This window comes from Pyrus communis, chromosome 15 (assembly GCF_963583255.1).
Source record: "Pyrus communis chromosome 15, drPyrComm1.1, whole genome shotgun sequence".
In the NCBI taxonomy this organism is placed as follows: Eukaryota; Viridiplantae; Streptophyta; class Magnoliopsida; order Rosales; family Rosaceae; genus Pyrus; species Pyrus communis.
Genome location: NC_084817.1, coordinates 8,843,865 through 8,863,139, shown reverse-complemented (window position 1 = coordinate 8,863,139; position 19,275 = coordinate 8,843,865). Strand labels below are relative to the sequence as shown.

The following is a 19,275-nucleotide window of genomic DNA, read 5'->3' as shown; positions in this document are numbered from 1 at the left end:
CATTGTTTTCACAAGAATAAGTATTAATTCTATTTCTTCACTTGTGCCTCATTGAACATAATAGTTTCACCAAAATAAAATTATATAAAAGGAAATTAAGTGCAAAGAGAAGGACATGTTTAGTTTGGGAAAAGTATTTGTCAGCGAATCATCACACCGTCGCTAAAGATAGCTGAAATCGAAGGAGTAGAGGGTGAGAAAGATATTCTATTCTTCAGTCAATTTCGTCTTTTTCTTCTTTGGAAACTAATATTTTCTTGAAACAGTGCTAGCCTATTCTCAAGGCATTCCTTTATTTATTTTCATGGAGCAGAAGTAGATACAACTCCCTTATTCTTATGGACTCTTTTGCAGCTGACTGATCGTCGTTTAGTACGACGATTAGGCAACTGAAACGATGTAGTGATCATCTAGGTTTTTTCCTCTAAGCCAGGTAAGATGTCCGTCGGAAAGAAGATGGCAGAGGGGACCTTCTCCTGGTTTAAGATGGAGCTGTGACAAGCCCCAATTGTTTGGTGCAAATTTAGATGTGTCTCGATGGCAAATGATTACTGCATTAGCCTTGGTCCCATCAGCACCTTCCATAGGCACCATATAGGCCCTTGTCTTTTCTATGGCATGGCACAAGAACACAGCAAATGGATAGCTCATCTTATGGCACGTAACGACTTTGTCCTCCGCCAGAACCTTCACTCCATCGGTTATTGTGTAAGTCTGCTCCACGTCATTGTTGGCTCCTCTTTCCACCTCCGTCGACATTGTTCGGATGTTACTTCCGAGCTCGGAGGTGGCGAAGTCAACCAGTGACTCCAAAGAGGTAGCACAATATCTTTCTTCTCCCTTCATGGCTGGCATTTCGCAATAATCAATGGTTTCCTTGATTGTATTGGCTTCTGCGGATTCCGGCCTCAACGAAAATCGTCTGAGAATCTCTTCCATTTTGTTTGATGAGAAGGGGATCGACTCTGCGGTTGGGCGGGACACGAAACGTGATGATTTGCTAGTTGTATCTCTGGGGAAGCCATATTTCACTGTTTTTCCAGGGCGCAAGTCCTTCTCCATGAGGACTAAACCGGCACAAGGGCCAAGAGCATCGGTGGCTTTGTCAAGTTGATTCTCGGCGCCAGCAGGACGGAGAAAGTTCTTGGATACTAAGTCTGCAGATTTAGCAGCGTAAACCAAATTAACGCACAAAGTACATGCGAGGGACTACACATACGCAAACATGTTGTTATATAATTAGTACGTGAAACTATAGACTCGTTTTATAACCATTTTGTTATTAATTTTCAATAATTTACACACACACAAACCTCCAGGATGGACAAGTTCACTGAAAGCTTTAGGCATTGGTGTGTTTGGCAGGACGGAGTTCCAGTAGGAAAGTTGAGGCAACGGCTGCCGGACAGCCGCAGCATGACTTGCCATTGCCACCAGTGTGGTCAGCTGCAACAGTTGAAGTGAACCATCATTAATTAAGTCGCAGATAATTAAGAAAACAACGAAATTAGTAAACATTAAAAGGATAATATCCAAATTAATTAACTAGAGATGGAGCTAGCTTATTCTTACAGTGAGAAAAGCAAACATTTTTGAGAAACGGAACTCCATCACTACACTAAGATACTTTATCTTTTGCAACTCAGAATTTGCTAGTTGATGATAACAAAAGCGAATTGGTTGAAGATTTATAGGGAAGGGAAGAACAGAGAGAACTGATGTAGATGCATGCATCACATGTAAGTTTGGTTGTCTGGATTAGGTGTACAACATGCAGACCCTCCCATTGCTTCGTGTAAACCTCCTCCATTAAAATGGAACGTTACAAACGCAGAGCATGCAGTGGCTGGAAATTAATCTCGTTCTTCAAGGTTGTAATTTCGTGGCAGAATTCTTTTGTAACGGAAGTAGGTAGGTTCTATCTCAGGGGAGTTTTCATTCTTTATGGACAATTTTTTTTAAGTATATATAAATTATATTTACGCTAAAGGGTGGATAATAATTTTTCAAGTATAAATGGTATATGTCACCTTACTCTATGAAAACTTTCACATATATCAAAAACTTTATTTCAACTGACCCAAACACCCCAAAACTAAAAATCAAATCAAATTTTAAATTTTTGTTTGAAATTATCATTTGTTTCTTTTATACCCAACTTTTTTTTTTTTATTTTATATTCCTTTACACCCAACTTAAAAATTAAATATGAAATTTTCTAGTAAAGTCATAGTGTTAGTGGATTGAGTAGTTAATTGTTAGGGAGAAAGAGAATAAGCGAGGATTAAACCCACACCAGAGTGGATAAGCATGTTTTCTTTCCACCATTACAGTAAAACGTCATTTTAAATTATTTGATTTACCTATTATGCAATTATCATTAAAGATAGTAGTATTTAACATAGATATGAAAGAATGACTGTGGGTTAACCATGATAAAATTTTCCAAACCTAAATCTTTGTATCAGCCTATATCCTAGCCATTCAAACAATCAAAAAGAGTATCTTCAATGTAAAACTAAAATTTGGACATATATCTATATGAGTCTAAAAACTTATAGGTTTAATACTTTTGCATTGAGGAGAAAAATTTCACTCACGACTCAAATTTTATTTTCTTGGTTAAGTATCATTTTTCTTTATTAGCATGAGCTCCACATTGGACTTAAATCTCATATCGAAACTCAAATATGAATCTCACTTTAGCTAGAGGCCCAAAAATTGAATTTGGAGCACATTATTGATAACTCATTGTGAGACTTAACCACTCATTCACTCCCTTAATGTAGATAATATCGTTTATTCAAAACAAATAGTTCAACTCGTATTCCGTCCAAAATTTACCGATTGCATCAAAATATGTTTTCTCAAATGACAAATTTACCTTCAAAGAGTAAATTTACACGTACACTCTCAATTAGTATATTTATATATAATATATGATTGAAATGAATTAGAATAATACTTGCATCCCCATGTTTGTTTGATACATTTGGTGACTAAACAATCTCCAATTTGAATGTTTTGTTGTGGGATGCTCTTTAAATGAAGATTAAAAAATTGAATGGTTTCGATTATAAATTTTTTAGAGCGAAACTACGTTATTTGTATTTGGTGGAATATGTGCATTCCCCCATGAGAGGAATGCAAGTGTTATTCCTACCAAAAATGTTACCTTGCACTCGTGAATATATAAAGGAAAATACATTTAAGGAGTGCAAAAAGGCTTTTAAGAGTACTAATAACACCACCCATAAATTATGGATGGTGAGAAAAGCAAAGAATACTTGTGACATATGGATTAATTAAGACTCAACGTTTGCAACAGGAGACAATGATGAAACAAGAAATTAAACTCAGAGATACTATGGACTGAAATCAGTTGTTGGGTATGTCCAAGGCCCAACAAGTCGAATTTGGTGTGGAAAACTTATTGGGTATTTACTTTGGCAGCAAGTGAACAGTGTACAACCTAAGATTTAAAAGAACCTTATGCTATGGCATCGTGGGCGGCAAAACCCCTCTTTCACAGAAGGGAGGCTGCTCAATCAATTTTTACATAAGAAAAGTGCTTTCCATCCATTGTCAAATTCGTAATTTCAAGGGGATAAAAGCTCGAATTACCAAGTGGAAACTAATTCTTTGACATCAATCATATCAACAACTTGGATAAGAGGGAATGAATTGAGAAGAAATGGCTTACTTTAGAAGAAAGAGATGATTCTATAAACGACAGTAGAAAAGAAGAAGAAAATGACACTCAACTCAAATTTAGAATTGCAGAGCTGTTGTATAAACAGAGGGTCAGACATTCTTTTGTGTTTTTATAAATTTCGTTAAAGAAGATGAAGGACGATGAAGTTTGAAAGGAGTTGCAAGGAAGATAACGGAAGGAGGGGTTAAAGTGGACATGCACACATATCTAAAAATAATTTTTTTTTTATCTTTTGTTTTAATCATGTGGTATCATCTAATTGAATAGACAGAATTTAGGAAAAATGAAGTAAAAATCGAGTTATAAGGGTTTAAGTAACAAAATTTGACTTTCAAGAGACAAAAATAATAAAATCAAAGTGGAGTTTTAGGAGTGTAGTTAAAAATAATCCTATTTAAGGTGCTAACAAAAAAACCCTCAAATATTGATTAAGGTGCTAGTTGCTGAATGCTGATCAAATTTCTTATTTTGTAGGGTATTTGATACGATTTTTGGGTGGGATCTTCGTATTTATTAATTTTTATATTATTAAACATGGAAAAGTCAAGGACTGAATTGCTCCCATATATATATATATATATATTGTTATAAATAGGTAAAAGTTAGAGAGATAACCTTTACTAGTGACAGAAGCGAAGCAAGTATAAAATATTACACTGTAACTATAACACAAGGGGATGACATATAAAAGAGGGATGGATGGATACTGATGTTATTTATCTTTCATTTTCTCTGTATTTTGATAGTACACGGAGCACGCTATTTATAAAGCAACTCTAGCACACATACTTTGAAAATACGATCTCCTTTATTTCCAAAGTCCACATTACTGTGTGGGTATTGAAAATCTGTGTGGGCATTCATTAATCTGCCAAATATTTTCAACATATATATATATATATGTATGTATATGTGTGTGTATATATATATCCATTATGGGTAAGTAAAGTATGTGGTCAATGATTTCTTGTTAATCAAGAAATATCAATGATTATTAAACTTTCTAATTAATTAGGGTTTTGATGGTTAAGTCATCCAATGTGTAATTAAGATGTTTTCTTCTGAAATCTGATCAATTAATGTTCTTTTCGTTTTAGGGTTTTGATTTAGGGCTAGGTTTCTCTCCGTTGCGTTTTGGGGGTATGGAGTCTCAGGTGGGGAAAAGGTTTCGACTTGGCCAGAAGATTGGTAGCGGATCATTTGGAAAGATATACCGAGGTACTAACATCATTTGGAAAGATTTACTCACATAGACATTTTGGACCGCGTATTGGATAAAATTGTAAGAAGACAATGTTACACTGATTTGAAAGACTTTGTATTTCATAGTTTGTGCTGATATTTGTAATTTTTTTTTTGTTTTATGCCCCATGATGTTAATCACGATGTACGTCTTTTAATTAAGACACAACTTTAGTTTCTGATATTCACGTTTGAGTTTGATATTTGTTACATCCTATGTACCATGTCATTATGTTTAATAAAACATCTCATTTAAAAACATACATTAGGTAGGAAAAAGAAAGTGCATTGGCCTATTTTCATCAGTAGGAAGCACAGATTGCTTTGGAAAGAAAACTTCAGGCCCCAAATTGGCACTTGGGTGTCAGTTTAGTGGCATGAAATTCAACAACCCTTTAATAATCCTAGAATCGTTAGGTTCCCTTGGGAATTATATTTACGTCAGGAATTCTCTCTTTTTGACGATCCTTTATTCCGTCTTTTTGGTTGCGTTATTTCCCTTCAAAACCATTACTTGATTGTTTTCGGTCTTAAGCATTTGATTTAGGGCTAGGGTTTTTGTGCCGTCGTAGGGTTTTAGGGGGATATGGAGCCTCTGGTGGGTGGAAGGTTTCAACTTGTTAGAAAGATCGGTAGGGGATCGTGTGGAGAGGTCTACCGAGGTACTAATATTCAGACAAACGAGGAGGTTGCTATTAAGCTCGAAAGTGGCAAGACGAAGCATCCACAACTGCTGTATGAATCGAAGTTGTATGAAGTAGTGCATGGAGGACCTGGAATTCCAAACGTGAGAGCGTTTGGCTCTGAAGGAGACTACAATTTTCTTGCCATGGAATTACTCGGACCTAGTCTTGAGGATTTATTCCAAGTTTGCAACGGGAAATTGTCTCTTAAGACGGTTCTCATGCTCGCAGATACAATGCTAGATCGAGTAGAGTTTGTTCATTCGAAATCAGTCCTGCACCGCGACATCAAGCCAGACAATTTCGTAATGGGAGTGGGTCGACGAGCGAATCAGGTTTACATCATTGACTTAGGTCTCGCTAAGAAGTATAGAGACCCTTCAACTCATAGGCATATTCCTTACAGAGAAAATAAAAGTCTGATAGGTAATGCAAGGTATGCAAGCGTAAATACTCATCTTGGCATTGAACAAAGCTGCCGCGACGATTTGGAATCACTTGGATATGTGCTTATGTACTTTCTAAGAGGAAGTCTTCCTTGGCAGGGATTGAAAGTGGGAACAAAAAAGCAGAAAGATGAGAACATCGTAGAAAAGAAAATGTCAACTTCTATTGAGTCCTTATGCTCTGGTTACCCTTCAGAGTTTTCGGTATACTTCCTTTACTGTAGGTCATTGCGGTTTGATGCTAAACCCGATTATGCTTCTCTGAAGAGACTCTTTCGTGACCTTTTTGTTCGTGAAGGTTTTCAGTTCGACTATGATTTTGATTGGACTCGCTTAAACGTCCGGTAACTTCAACCTGGTGTTAATATGTAGTCCTTATGGATCTTTGGTTGTTTGTTTCAATCTTCATACTCGTATCAATTATCGACAAAGAGAATATATAAGAAATTGATAGTTGATCATAAGTAATTGACTACTCTAGAATACCAAAAACCAAACTGTCACATACATGCTGAGTTTCATCGACTCGTCAATTTATCTACAAAACTTGTACAATTTTTTTTTTTTTTTTTTTTGTTGTGCTTAATTACTTGCAATCCTTAGACATGTTTTCTTAAATAGTCTACGGTTTGTGATGATAGTGAGTGTTTGCTGGCTATTCCTAGCTCTCAGCAGATCTTGTTTCTGGTTCACTCCCCTCCTGCAAAACCCAATCAACACCTTTTAGATCGCATTCGACAATTTTCAGGGTTCAAAGTAGGATTTAGTGAGAGAAAGAGGACTATGTTTATTGTCCATATACACTTACTAGCTGCACAGAAACTTGGCTGTGTTCGGACGAGGGGCTATGACCACCAGCCATCAGTGTTGGGTGCATTGTCTCTTCAGCAATCCCTCTCAATCTGTTAAGTTCTGGCAGGATAACCTTTCGAAGGTCCGGCCTGTCTTTTCGCCGCAACTCTGCACACTGGAGAGCCAGCTTGGCAAACTTCAATGTGTCTTGAACCGGCCAATCTGGCACTGATGGATCCAGCATATCTTCGAAAGTCCCCTTCTCAATAGCCCTTTCAACATGGTGAGTCAATCCCATTGCCGGCTTGGCTGTGATCATTTGCAGAAACATAATCCCAAGAGAGTACACATCAGACTTAACACCAAGCATGCCGGTTTGCTGATACTCAGGGTCTATGTAGCAGAACGTGCCAGCTGTTGATGTCATGCGATACTGCGTCACGGTGTCAGCAACAGATGGGGGCACAAGCCTGGCCAAGCCAACATCGCTGATCTTGCTCACATAGTTGCGGTCAAGCAAGATGTTAGCGGGTTTTAAGTCGCGGTGGACTAGTGGCTCTGGTTTGGCCTGGTGGAGGAATAGCAAGCCTGTCCCAATTTCAGCTGCAATCTTGAATCTAAGTTGCCAAGAGAGAATTGGACTGTTTCCTCTACGAAGAAGACGGTCTTCCAAGCTCCCATTAGCCATGTACTCATAAACCAAGCATCCGTACTCCGGGCAGGCTCCCAGCAGAAGAACCATGTTAGGATGCCGTATAGAGCTCAATACTTCAACCTGTTCATAGTAATTAGCAAATCAACCAAAAAAAAAAAAAAACTTATGTTTCCAAATTTATAATCCCTTGTCAGACAGCCCGGCAATACACGAATCAACCAAACTGGGGGTCCAAATACATAGTCTTGCAGCATACGTATCTTATATTGTCAAACTGATTGGAAAGAGAACACGCGCCTTTTTGTTTCATACCTCTTGGTTGAACTGTGATCTTCCTTGTGCAGCATCTGGACGTAAAACCTTAATTGCAACAGGAGTATGGTCAAGATTACACCTATATACAGGACCGTAACCTCCTTCTCCAATCTTGCGGGATTCTGTAAAGAACTCCGTGGCAGCCTCAATCTCTTCAATTGAGTACTTCCTATACCTGACATCCGACTGTTGCAGAGCGCTAAGTGCCTTCTTCTTCTCTTCGTGTTCTTTGAGTGCTTTCATTTCTGCATTGATTCTTTTTTGTGCTTCCAGTTCTGCAATCCTCTTAGCTGCTTCAGCAGCCTCGATGGCTGCTCTGGACTTTGCTCTCTCCTTTTCTACAATAGCCATTGCGGTTTCCTCAGCTAGCCGCGCCTCTTCCAATCTCCTTTCTTCTTCTAATTTCCAGCGCTGGAGTTCTACAGCCTGTAAAATAACATCAATTATCAGACCTATGTGAAATCACGAAAGGTGTAAAATGTTGATAGAATTTCGCGTACCTTTTGCTTCGCCGAGAGTGCCTCTTTACAGGCAGTGCTATACATTTCCATAGTTTGCTTGAGCTCCAGCTTTAGCCTTCTCATTTCAGCCTCCATGTCTTCCTGAAATTCGAGTGACAAAAAACATTTCTGTTGTAACAAAATTTAACTAGAAGTACAAATTCGTAAATTAATAGAGACTAGATGCACTTACCATTGATGCAGAGGATAACCTATCACTATCCTGAGAAACCGAAGAGAATGTGGGTGGAGAGGAGCTGACATCCACGGACCTCCGTCCAAAGTACTGCATAGACTCAAAGCTGTGGTTCAAGTCTATTTCCGTGCTGTTGGACATTCGTGGTGGGGTGGCTCTTCCTGAATCTAGGTTTTCGTTATAAAATGCAGGGAAGATACGGTCAATGCTCGGCCTTCCAGAGCTAACAAAAGATATATCAGTATCCGGCATAGGGAGATCTGCATATGACTTCCCGTTCGGGCCTTTCCTAGTAAACGGAGACCTGCTTCCCATGATATTACTGTTAGTTCTCACAACAAAACAGATAAATTGCTTTATGTTTTAAAAACCATTTTGTCCATCTTCATTGAAAGGGAGAGATTGAGAGCTGCTACTGACCTGAAGTAGTCCATTTCATCGTGGGATTGACGTGGCGGTTCTGGTGGCTTTTCATTTCCTGGAAGAGGATCCAACATTTTAAGGTTCCTTGACTTTCAAAAAATTAGTGGGAGATGATTATGCTTAAGGGTGAAAGAAACCAACCTTTGTTACCAGAAGGAGGGAAGACGTATGGCTCTGACTTTGGGCTTGGGGTGTGGTTACGAGCTGGGTTGCGTAGGGGTGAGACAGCCGGGGCAGGACGTGAGGCGGCCCTCCTTGATTGGAGTTTTTGCTTGGATACAACATATACATTACAAAAGTCTGGTGCCGCCTTTGATATGTTTCCTGGAATATCTGATGCTTTGAATCTACATAAAATTTTAAAAAAAATGAGACAATGTTCTGTGGAATTTCAAGGCATACAAAGCAACGTAACGCCCTACGGAATTGGTTTCATAGTTTCAGAAATTTAACTTGCAATCAAATAGCACAACTAGGAGGGTAAATAATTTGTTCAAGGGCAGCTGACTTAGAAACGAAGGTACTTACCTGAGAAAGCCGGTTTTTGCTGAGGCACCAACAACCAAATGCTCGATTGCAGTTTGAGTAACGTATTCAACTAATGCTTTCGTTACATCGGAGTCTTCTAGTACAAGGTCTCTGCATTGTATCTGAATTCGAAAAAGAAAAGATAACACACATGTAGAAAAGCAATAAAAATATTCAAATCCTAAACAGATGTGCAATTGTTCATGAACCCTAAATGAATATAATTCAAGAATTCAAGTATAAGTTCATCAAACTCACATTTTTACGTGTGCAAAAAACACGAAAGGGAAGGAACAATTCCCGGGTTTGGGGATCAGGGTCTTTGCATACCAACTGTTGGTCCCAATTTGGATTACTTCCTGCAACCAAAAATCAAACACCACAATGCAAAATCTTGAGGTGTGATTTAACTTAACTTGCATATCAAGCAACAGAAGAAGAAAATGGGAGCGAGAGGAGGAGTGCAGAAGAAGAAAACGGGAGCGTGAAAATCACTGGCCTGAAAATGAAAACATAGGCAATATGTACGTACTTGGGGTGGAATTGGAAAGAGAATGCGACTGAGAAATTATGGAATGCTTGACCTTGACATGGATGAGAAGAACAGATTGGCCTGGTTTGATGAGACTGTCCATTGCCCATTTGAGAGCACATTGGCTGTTCTTGTCCCTGTCTATTGCCACTGCCACAATCCCATTCCCTGCTTCCTTCTTGTCCACTTGATTATTGGGTAGCCACATTTCTTTCTTTCTCTCTCTCTCTCTCTCTCTCTCTCTCTAACTCTCTCTTCTCTCTCTTCTTTTCCTGTACTTTCTTAATCTTAAGAAATAAGAAGAAAAAACCAAACAAAAACAGCAAGAAGAAACAAAAAATCCAATACAAACTAGCAAACAAAGCCTTAGAATGTTTTTAAATTTTTTTTTTTGGTGGGATTTTATATTTTATATCTTTGTTTAAACTTCTTTATCTCTCTTTTGCAGCAGGATCTCTAAAGAGAGACAAGAAGGATTTGCGTTTCAAGTATGTGTTGTGTTTGTGTTGACTTTAATGTTACTTTTTGTTGTTGTTTGAGAGCAACCAAACAAGAAGAAGAAAAAGCACTTTTGGGAATAACAAACTTCTTTTGATTTTTCACTGGTGAATCCATAAATCTCTCTCTCTTCAATTGGGTTGTTTTTATGAGAGACCCTCCACCATTTGCGGATTGTTTTGGTGTTTTAACCTCTCCCTAACTAATGACTATATTTTTGTCACTCAGTCAACCATCCCTCTCCTTCAAAATCTCACCCACTCTGCACAAGGACAAGATTTGATCCATTCTTAATAACAATTCATGAAAAATGTCATTGTTATTCATTTTTAAAACAAATTATAAGAATTCGGACAACAAATTGACTCACAGATTAAGAAAGATCAGTCACAACGTGCACGTCAATTCCACAAAATGAATGGTCAGGATGAGCACATGCGTGCATGGGCAACTCATTTGAGCAATTCTCTATAGGTTATAGTCAATGTGAAACCATTATCTGAGAAGTCAAGAGTCAAGATTTCATCAAACAAGATAACTTAATCTAAACTGCATATTAATGAAATATTCTTTGTCAACCAAAAGAGGATGAAAATACATTTTTTCTTCTATCACAACAAAAAAGTTAAGGATAGTAATGTAATTTCACAAAACAAAATTTTGTTGTTTTCTATTTAAACCTCACTTACAGGCGACTTTATCATCTCTAATTTTAAAAAAGTTAAAAAAAAAAATAAAAAAAAAACAAATTTTCACACACACTTTGTGTATGGCCATATATAAGTTGTATTTATGATTATGTTCTAAATCTTTCTTATTGGATTTTGTTTTTCTTGTAGGCTAAAGAAGCCTGCTATGTTTATTATAAATAAAGGAATAAATTGGTGAGAAACTACATCACAAAAATTCTCCAACTCTCTATGCTCTCTTTTTCCCCATGCTGCTCCTTTTTCCTATTCCCTCACTAAAATACCCCTACAACAAATATCATTTTATTTGGGAATATGACAATATAATAAAAGAGTAGCTCTCTTGTCACTGATGTTCAAATAAATGATTTGTCCCTATTGCAACACTAGTTAGGGAGAGTGGCAATATGTAAAATTAAATATGATATAACAACTCATGCTCCGTGAGTAGTTATCAATAATAGCTAAAATTTGATACTTTATTTCATAAATGTCACATTTTACAAAAACTTTCAAATATAACAAAAAACTCATGTAAATAGACCTAAATACCCTCAAAATCCCAAAACTTATTTACATAGAAAAGCCAAAGCTCTTGAATAGATCTCCTCTACATCGTTGTTCAAAGTGCGAGGCCATGAGGACAGTTGGTAAACGTCATGGAGCAGTTGCGGGTGTTGTCCAACTGTCAACTCATTGAGTACCGACTTGAAAATTTGTTGGTCATGTGTAAAACTCAAACTCAATTGTTACTGTTGATACAATATCATCACGACAAAATATTATTTGCACAATCAATTTAGCAGACGTGATATTAGTTGAGGATTCTAACTCATTGAAACCAAATTCCAATCCGACTGTGCTTACAAATTTTCCTTAAATTTGTTGGATGACAGGGATTTAAAACCATAACAGTTTTCACAAGAGGATCATTCCAATTAAATTCGTGTTTCTCTTCCCCGCAAATCTAATTAATCTATAACCCCTATTAGCAAGTTCAAAATTGTAACGGATTAACCAAACAAAACTAAATAATGGAGTGAGGGTGTGCGAAAATGCTGCTCTAAAAAATGGGGCTAAAAATATTAATCCATGTGCAGAAAGTGATAAAGTTTTAAACATGAAAATGATTGGGAAGTTCAGCAATGTTGCTGCTCGTATATATAGTTGTGGGCTGAGAGTTTTGCCACTAATTTCTATTTGGTTTTAATTTTGAGGGTATTTAGGTTTATTTAAGTAAGTTTTCTATTATATTTGAAAGATTTTATAAAATGTAACATTTATGAAATTGAGTGTTAAATTTTGGCTATTATTGATAAAAACTCATGCTCCGCAAGAGGCTCGTAACTGTAATAGTTAAGAGCATTTACTTATGCACCAAGATGACGATTTCATACGAACTTGAGATGAGAGCTAGAAGTACACACCTTTCAAATTTTTTATTATCATACAAATATTTTACAATACTTTTGAGAATATCCAAATTTCATAGTTCATAAACCCATTTTTACAATGATTTTTCTACGCAGTTTGGATGAAGATCGTAGTCACAAACACCGCAAGAAAATGCCCAAAACCTCCCCTGTTTTTGGCAATAATCACACACAAATGCTTTGGCCATCTCCAACTTAAGCAAATGTTTATGCTTCAAGTCCTTCAATTGAGGAGGCAATGCCTCTCCTTCTTTTCTCAATTCTGCTTCGAGCTCTGTGATCCTCGCTTCTGTGAATGGGAAGGCCTTGGCACCGTATAAGGAGACCATGGCCTTCCCATTTGTGCTAATCGCCTTCCCATTTGGTCCTATCAGAACCAGAGCCGGAATCACTTTGATGTCGAAGATTCTACAAAGGTCTTGTCTTGTTTTGTCCTGGTAGGGTATGGCAAGCCATGGCATGCTACTAGTGTTGAGTTCAAACTCCTTGAGGTCTCGGTCTGTGGAGACTAGGATGATTTCGAAGTCTTGATCACCGGAGGTCATGAGCTCTTCGTATGCTTCTATGAGTTTGGAAGTAAAAGCACGGCAAGGAGGGCTCCAATGTGCACCAAAGTAAAGGCCTACTGTCTTACCAACAAGTTCAGACGCCTGTATCTGCAGGCGGCAATCAAATGTCAATTTTCGCGTATGCAAGCTATAACAAATTAACAACCGAAAGAAGTATGCTAAATTCTACCTCTCTGCCATCACTAGACAAGACATGGTTTCGTCCTTGATGCGTCAACAACTCTTCGATTTTTCCCCCCTCACGCTTTGCTTCATCGGCAGCCTTTAGCTCTTCTCTTCTCTTGTTAGTGAATGGAAATGCATCAGCTCCATAGTCTTCAATTAATCCAACCAAGTCTTCCTCAATCGATATTCCATCTGAACTTAATGAAATGAGTGATGGGATGCGATCTATGCGGTACATGTCACTCAATCTTTTATGAAGATTAGCATCGAATGGCACTGCCAGCCACGGCATGCACTTGAAGTGTTCATTGAACTTTTCCTCATCGCGGTCGAAGGATATGAAGATTATCTCAAACTCTTTTCCTTCCAATCTAAGCACTTCATAAAGTCGCACCAGCTGAGGGGTAAGAGCCTTGCAAGGCCGACACCAATTTGCAGAGAAGTAGAGGCACACTGTCTTCCCATTACATGACGACAACGGTACCTAATAATCTCGTAATCAAAACAAGATTAAGTTTTAATTATCATAACCAAAATAAGAACTTAAACCTCTAAGCAAAAAAGGGTTTCTATAAAACTATTTGAACCTCACGTTCCTATATTTTCGTGAAATTAACATATTTTGACATCCAACAACCAAGAAATTAACATGAAAGAATACTGATCGAAACAAGAGAAAGAAGAACAGAAGCTTTTCGAGACCACATACCCTTGTGTCGCCGGATAGAAGGAACTCAACTCCTTCAGATTCGAGGACGGTTGCTATATTGCTGCTATGCACTGCCATCAGAACTACAAGCAACGTATGGCCTCCACCCTTCTTTTATATTTACCAAAACACAGATACAGTCACAAATTGAACGAAAAGAAAGCGTGACATTCACAAAAGTAGCTAGACTCTGCTGCACAAGAATCTCTGCTTCACATTACGCATATGTGTGTACGTCATCATGTTTTCAAGCTACAAACTTTTGGAGGCGGAGATGCTTCATATATATTCAACAAGGGGATCGAATTTAAAACATTTTCGATACGAATCAATCCGTAAGTTGTTATTCTCCCAAAATGTAATTCATCTACGGATAAGGGGAAGACATAGACATGAGGATGATTCGCCTAGTTAGTTATTCTCTCTTTTATAATTCTCCAATAAATCAAAGAACATGTGATACACATATCTTATTAACTTCCGTGTTTGATTTAGTTGGCAACTCTTCATGCCATCTAGACAAAGGAATATTTCAACAAATGGTTCCTTGCTACGGAGGGCGTCCAAAAACTTATGCTTTCGTGAGAGATGCCTTACATATGACATTTTCGGTAGGAGGATCTAGAACTTAGCAGCCCACGACGCGGCAAGCCCTCAAGTGTGTTGCATAAATGGAATAAAGAACTTGCAACTGTGCAGAATCAGACCATGTTCTTATTCTAGCTCAACTATCCTTACAACTCACAAAGGAGGCTAAAAGGAGGGAGAATTCGAACTCGGGAACGAGGAGTGAAGGCAAATGCTCCTTAGTAGTCCCTACAACAACTTCATAAGTATTTCGCTAAGAGCTATGCTTGGAACCATCATCCATGTCGATAATTGTCAATCGTTAATGCATGTATATAAAACTCAACAAACGCACATGCATGCACATGAAAAACTATAAATCTTTCATCGTCGTAATTGAAAATCTGTAGATTACGTTGATAATCCGGTGGGAGTGTTGATGAACAGAAACAAAGATTATGGAATTCATAATTATAAATCAGATAAAATAATCCTCGAGTGAATCAAAGTTAGAGCAAATGAGTGTACCTTACAGTTTTGGTAAGTTATTCCTGAAATCCTGGCTTGAATATATTATGCAAATTCCAAGGAATTAAAGCCGCAGAGAGTACTCAGAGAGAGAAATCTGGAGAAAAAGATGAAAAATGCCAAGGAATAATAATAATAAATAGAATAAAAAAAAGGTTGGATAAATAAGAATAAATAATATTAGGAAGGTATATCCATTTCACAGATTTAGATTCTCACTCTAACGGTAAGTCCTCGGCGTCACGAAAGACGTGTTCTTACACAGACGGTAAATCCTAAAAAAATATTTAAAAAAAAAAAATTAATTTAATTTATTAGAAAAAATATTTAGAATCTTGGATAATTAAATATGTCACATTCAAACGATCGGATAAGGTCGACGGATTTCAAAGCCTGACCGAGTCTACCAACGCATGACAAATTGGAACCTCTCGTGGGCCAGACGGGTGGGGCGGAGTTGATACCGCAAGTTGTATAGCAGGACATTGCCGCAAGGCAGCATATAGGTAACTGTCAGCCGTTAATGAACAAAATTTTCACGGAAAAACTTATGTCCATCAATCAACCTTAATGAATATGAATTCCTCGGTGGGAACTACGTTCATCCATCGACGACGGCTGATAGTCACCCATCCGCACAGGGGCCACTGTGCAGAGCTATTGCAGTAAACATTCGGCAGACTCAAAAAAGTTCTGCACGATACAATACATCAGGTGCCAAATACAGATGTTGCTATTGAGTAAGCTTAGTTCTTACAAAACAAATAGAAAATTGATCAAACTTGAGAAACAAGTTACTAATCACTGTGACACGAATCAACGATACAGTCAAAGCATTACAAGGAGACAGCATGTTGGTCAATTGGCAACTTGAATCATGATACAGGAATTTCATGATCTACGCAATCGTTTTGAAATGGTTCACTTTTTCCTTCTTGAAGAAGCCCTAGTAAACATAGCTCTGATGTTATGTGATTCTGTCTCCATTTTCGCCTTCTTCGCTTGCCTTCCAGCTTGAGTGGGCTTAATCTCACTCTCACCCTTTTTCCTGACAAAAATTTTAGCATGCATACGAAGATTAAAAACGAATCAGAATTAACCCAAATTTTTACCAGTCATGAGATATGGAAAGCATTTATCAACTCTAATAACTGTTTAGTTTGAAAACGCTTGGTTAAACATTTGAGTGCACGTCGTGTGTGTGTGTTTGGCTCCCAGGAAAGAGTCCAGGCTCTACCCTGTAACCAAGTGATTTTTAGTCTTACTCCGATTTGTAGAGAAAACTGGTCCTATGTCTGGGACTGGGGCTCATACCTGTGAACCATTACAAGGCCCCAGGTTACTTCCTGTGGCAGTCGGGAGAAAATTCGATATCTGACATTTTTCTCGTTGCTTCTGTAAAATCTATCCTGGAAACACAATCAGAAATCCAGATTTAATACATAAAGAAGAATCATCACAATTAGCAACAATAAGATGTTCATTATGCATAGTTCCCAGATGTCAACAGCATAAGATTTATGAACCATTCTATATGCAATACCTCAAACGGTCACTCAAAAGCTTCAACCAGGGCTCATCCTTCACGTATTCCCCCAATACTGAAAATGCATCAGTCACTGCACCAGTAAAAGAGGTGAATTACCTATTTGTTTATGATATGGTTCACTTTTACCATCCCATTATAGTCTTTGGCTACATCTCATTCTTTGACTGTCAAGTGAGTTCACTTAGCCCATTCAACATTGAAGAGATGAAAATTCAACGCACACTAGAAAGAAAGAGGGGAGAAAAACAGAAAGGTCATAAAGAAATTGTCTCTCACTGAAATTGTACAATTTCTTTCTCTTCCCGTGCAGCATAATTATGGTCCAAAGTGGATAGTGTCTGCTTTAGTTGACATACCTGCCACCACAGAACATAGATTATAAAAAACTTTGGACGACATTCTATGGATGACATAGACATGGTTCTACATGGATATATTCAATAACCTCAACACACTACAAACACTTGCACTTGCTTGAAACCCAGAACTTACCCTTCACCATATTAATTGGGGGAAGAGGTGTTACTGTCCCAGAAGACTAACTTAACAACACCAGCAGGAATAAGTAAACCAACGTGTTGATGGCCACTTGTGCCATGTGCGTACAAGTAATAAGAAGTGCCTTATCTTTAAAAAGCTAAATGTATAAAAGTAAACATCCATGCTTATCCTTCATGTATGGCTTTGATGCACGAATGATGTACAAATGCAGTTCTTAAACTGAAAGGTGTGGTCCGTCAAATACATATTTTATAGATCACGCTGTTTTTCAACAAGGTTTCATACCCAAAAACTAACTAAAACAGGGGGGATGGGGGCGTAATTCATCAACAATCATTAATCATCAAACATCAAAATTGAGCGAAATCAGATGTAGACAGACCTTGTGGTACAACCAAGCCAGAACCTTGGAATCATCCAGCCTAAACAATTTGGAGGATCCGACTTCTGCACACCAAGAGGGAAACAAAAACCTTATCCACTTGAATACTATAACACAGTCCATTCTAATGTTTGACACTAAAATTTTTAAGAATTCAAATCACTTAAATTGGAAACTCCAACGAAACAAGTACATTGAAACTCAGGCTAATATATTGCCTCTTAAATTAGAGGTCATTAGTTCTGTTAGACATTGAAACCGTATTTCACAAGCAAAGTAAGATGCCATCATGTGACAGTACATGTTCATCGATCAATTTTACAAGCTTCCACATAAAATCTGAATTACAAGTGCATGGGTGGTATCCCACCTTTTTTTTTCGCAAACTAATTGCAAACAGTTCTCCGCAATGGACAGTAATTTATGGTATCCCGGATAGCCTTTGATGAAGATTATGTCATCTAAAAGCCTGAACTTCCCAGGATCGTCCCCTTTCTGCATTTTTTTAAATCAATGAAACAACTGCTGGGATCAAACGGGATAAAAATAATGTAAAAAAAAATACTAAAACAAGATTCCTATGTAGGGGGTGGGATTAAAGCACCAAGGAGTTTCGGGTACCTTCATCCTAGCTTCTTCGAAAATGGGCAAGAAAATGAAGACAGGGTCAACTGGAGTGGCAGTATATAACCCAGCATCTATATGTTATTGCAACAGAAATTAGCCAATGATCAGAATAATTCAATAAAATTTCAAAAAAATTAAACTTTAAAAAATGAAGAAAACAATATAGTGAAAGGAAAATCAATAAATGTACAACCTGCAGTAACATATTCACCCAGACACCAAAAAGTGCAGGATTGCTTAAACCAATTGAGTTCCTGAAGTACCCCATTAACAAAAAGGCAGCACATTTTGTTTCCTGTTAAAAAATTGAATAAAAAACATGAAAGATGCCCTAATTTCCAAAATTTCAAGAAATTAAATGCATGCATTGTGCTATACCGGACTTGGCATGGCGGAGCGAAATCAATTGTCCGACGTCGTTTCCGGATTCAGTAGTATCTGTAGAATTTAGGGTTTAAGGGCGGTGCGAAGAAAAACTATATTGAAAATTGGGAAAGAGAGATTGGGGAAGAAATTTACCTGCTGCGATGAGAAGACGGGTTTCTTCGAACCCTTCCCACCACGCCATTGAATAGAAAGCTTCCGTTCCTTAAACCCTAGCTGTTACTAAAGGCTAGTGAAACGAAACGAAAACGAAGGAGAAAGAAACTGCGCGAGCTCAGACATCTCCAATCAAGTGGGAAATCCCAGATTTACTATTCTTCCATACGAGGTTAGTCAGTTTCCCTCCGAGAGTAATATAGCTCGTTTGATTAGTGCTTTTACACGACTTAAATCGCTTTTAAATAAAATGTTTTTAGAATTAAATTTTAGTAAAAATGTAAATTACTTGAAGTGCCTACTCTTGTTCGACCAGTGCTTTTAAACGATTGAAAGTACTTTTAAAGAAAATGCATTTAGAATTAAACCTTAGTAAAAATGTAAATTACTTAAAATACTACTTTCACATTTACTTTGGTGTATGTGTTCGGTAAAGAGAAAATTTTTACTAGTGTGTCTTAAACTTAAAACTAAAGTTTGAGCCTTCTAAA

The 19,275-nt window shown here is 37.6% G+C and overlaps 5 protein-coding genes across 8 annotated transcripts; 1 reads left to right on the top strand and 4 right to left on the bottom strand.

Moving 5' to 3' along the window:
- Positions 1-381: 381 nt before the first annotated feature.
- LOC137717015 (BURP domain protein RD22-like) lies at positions 382-1,611 on the bottom strand. Its single transcript, XM_068456335.1, has 3 exons — positions 1,573-1,611; positions 1,314-1,446; positions 382-1,157 (listed from the first exon to the last, which is right to left on the bottom strand). The coding sequence occupies exons 1-3, from the start codon at positions 1,609-1,611 to the stop codon at positions 382-384; spliced, it is 948 nt and encodes a 315-aa protein (XP_068312436.1).
- A 3,932-nt stretch (positions 1,612-5,543) lies between these two features.
- LOC137718785 (casein kinase 1-like protein 1) lies at positions 5,544-6,434 on the top strand. Its single transcript, XM_068458319.1, has one exon. The coding sequence runs from the start codon at positions 5,544-5,546 to the stop codon at positions 6,432-6,434; it is 891 nt and encodes a 296-aa protein (XP_068314420.1).
- A 111-nt stretch (positions 6,435-6,545) lies between these two features.
- LOC137718597 (U-box domain-containing protein 35-like) lies at positions 6,546-10,248 on the bottom strand. The gene is made up of 10 exons (XM_068458147.1): positions 10,028-10,248; positions 9,754-9,854; positions 9,496-9,617; positions 9,109-9,314; positions 8,965-9,022; positions 8,542-8,848; positions 8,349-8,450; positions 7,846-8,274; positions 6,895-7,653; positions 6,546-6,786 (listed from the first exon to the last, which is right to left on the bottom strand). The coding sequence occupies exons 1-10, from the start codon at positions 10,233-10,235 to the stop codon at positions 6,748-6,750; spliced, it is 2,331 nt and encodes a 776-aa protein (XP_068314248.1). The 5' UTR covers positions 10,236-10,248; the 3' UTR covers positions 6,546-6,747.
- Positions 10,249-12,621: 2,373 nt separating this feature from the next.
- LOC137718221 (probable nucleoredoxin 3) lies at positions 12,622-15,321 on the bottom strand. 3 transcript variants are annotated; one of them, XM_068457727.1, is made up of 4 exons: positions 15,186-15,321; positions 14,091-14,201; positions 13,386-13,865; positions 12,622-13,303 (listed from the first exon to the last, which is right to left on the bottom strand). In XM_068457727.1, exons 2-4 carry the CDS (start codon positions 14,166-14,168, stop codon positions 12,722-12,724), a joined length of 1,140 nt encoding a protein of 379 aa, XP_068313828.1. In that variant the 5' UTR covers positions 14,169-14,201; positions 15,186-15,321; the 3' UTR covers positions 12,622-12,721. The 3 variants fall into 3 exon arrangements, with proteins under 3 accessions (XP_068313828.1, XP_068313829.1, XP_068313830.1); XM_068457728.1 differs by having other exon boundaries at positions 14,091-14,198; positions 15,186-15,302; XM_068457729.1 differs by having other exon boundaries at positions 15,191-15,298.
- Positions 15,322-15,867: 546 nt separating this feature from the next.
- Positions 15,868-18,971, bottom strand: LOC137718223 (uncharacterized). Of its 2 annotated transcripts, XM_068457731.1 has the most exons (10): positions 18,764-18,971; positions 18,623-18,682; positions 18,438-18,539; positions 18,239-18,315; positions 17,988-18,112; positions 17,618-17,682; positions 17,011-17,090; positions 16,729-16,804; positions 16,500-16,594; positions 15,868-16,233 (listed from the first exon to the last, which is right to left on the bottom strand). In XM_068457731.1, the coding sequence occupies exons 1-6, from the start codon at positions 18,810-18,812 to the stop codon at positions 17,658-17,660; spliced, it is 438 nt and encodes a 145-aa protein (XP_068313832.1). In that variant the 5' UTR covers positions 18,813-18,971; the 3' UTR covers positions 15,868-16,233; positions 16,500-16,594; positions 16,729-16,804; positions 17,011-17,090; positions 17,618-17,657. The 2 variants fall into 2 exon arrangements, with proteins under 2 accessions (XP_068313832.1, XP_068313831.1); XM_068457730.1 differs by lacking the exons at positions 15,868-16,233; positions 16,500-16,594; positions 16,729-16,804; positions 17,011-17,090; positions 17,618-17,682 and having other exon boundaries at positions 17,692-18,112.
- Between the last annotated feature and the right edge of the window lie 304 nt (positions 18,972-19,275).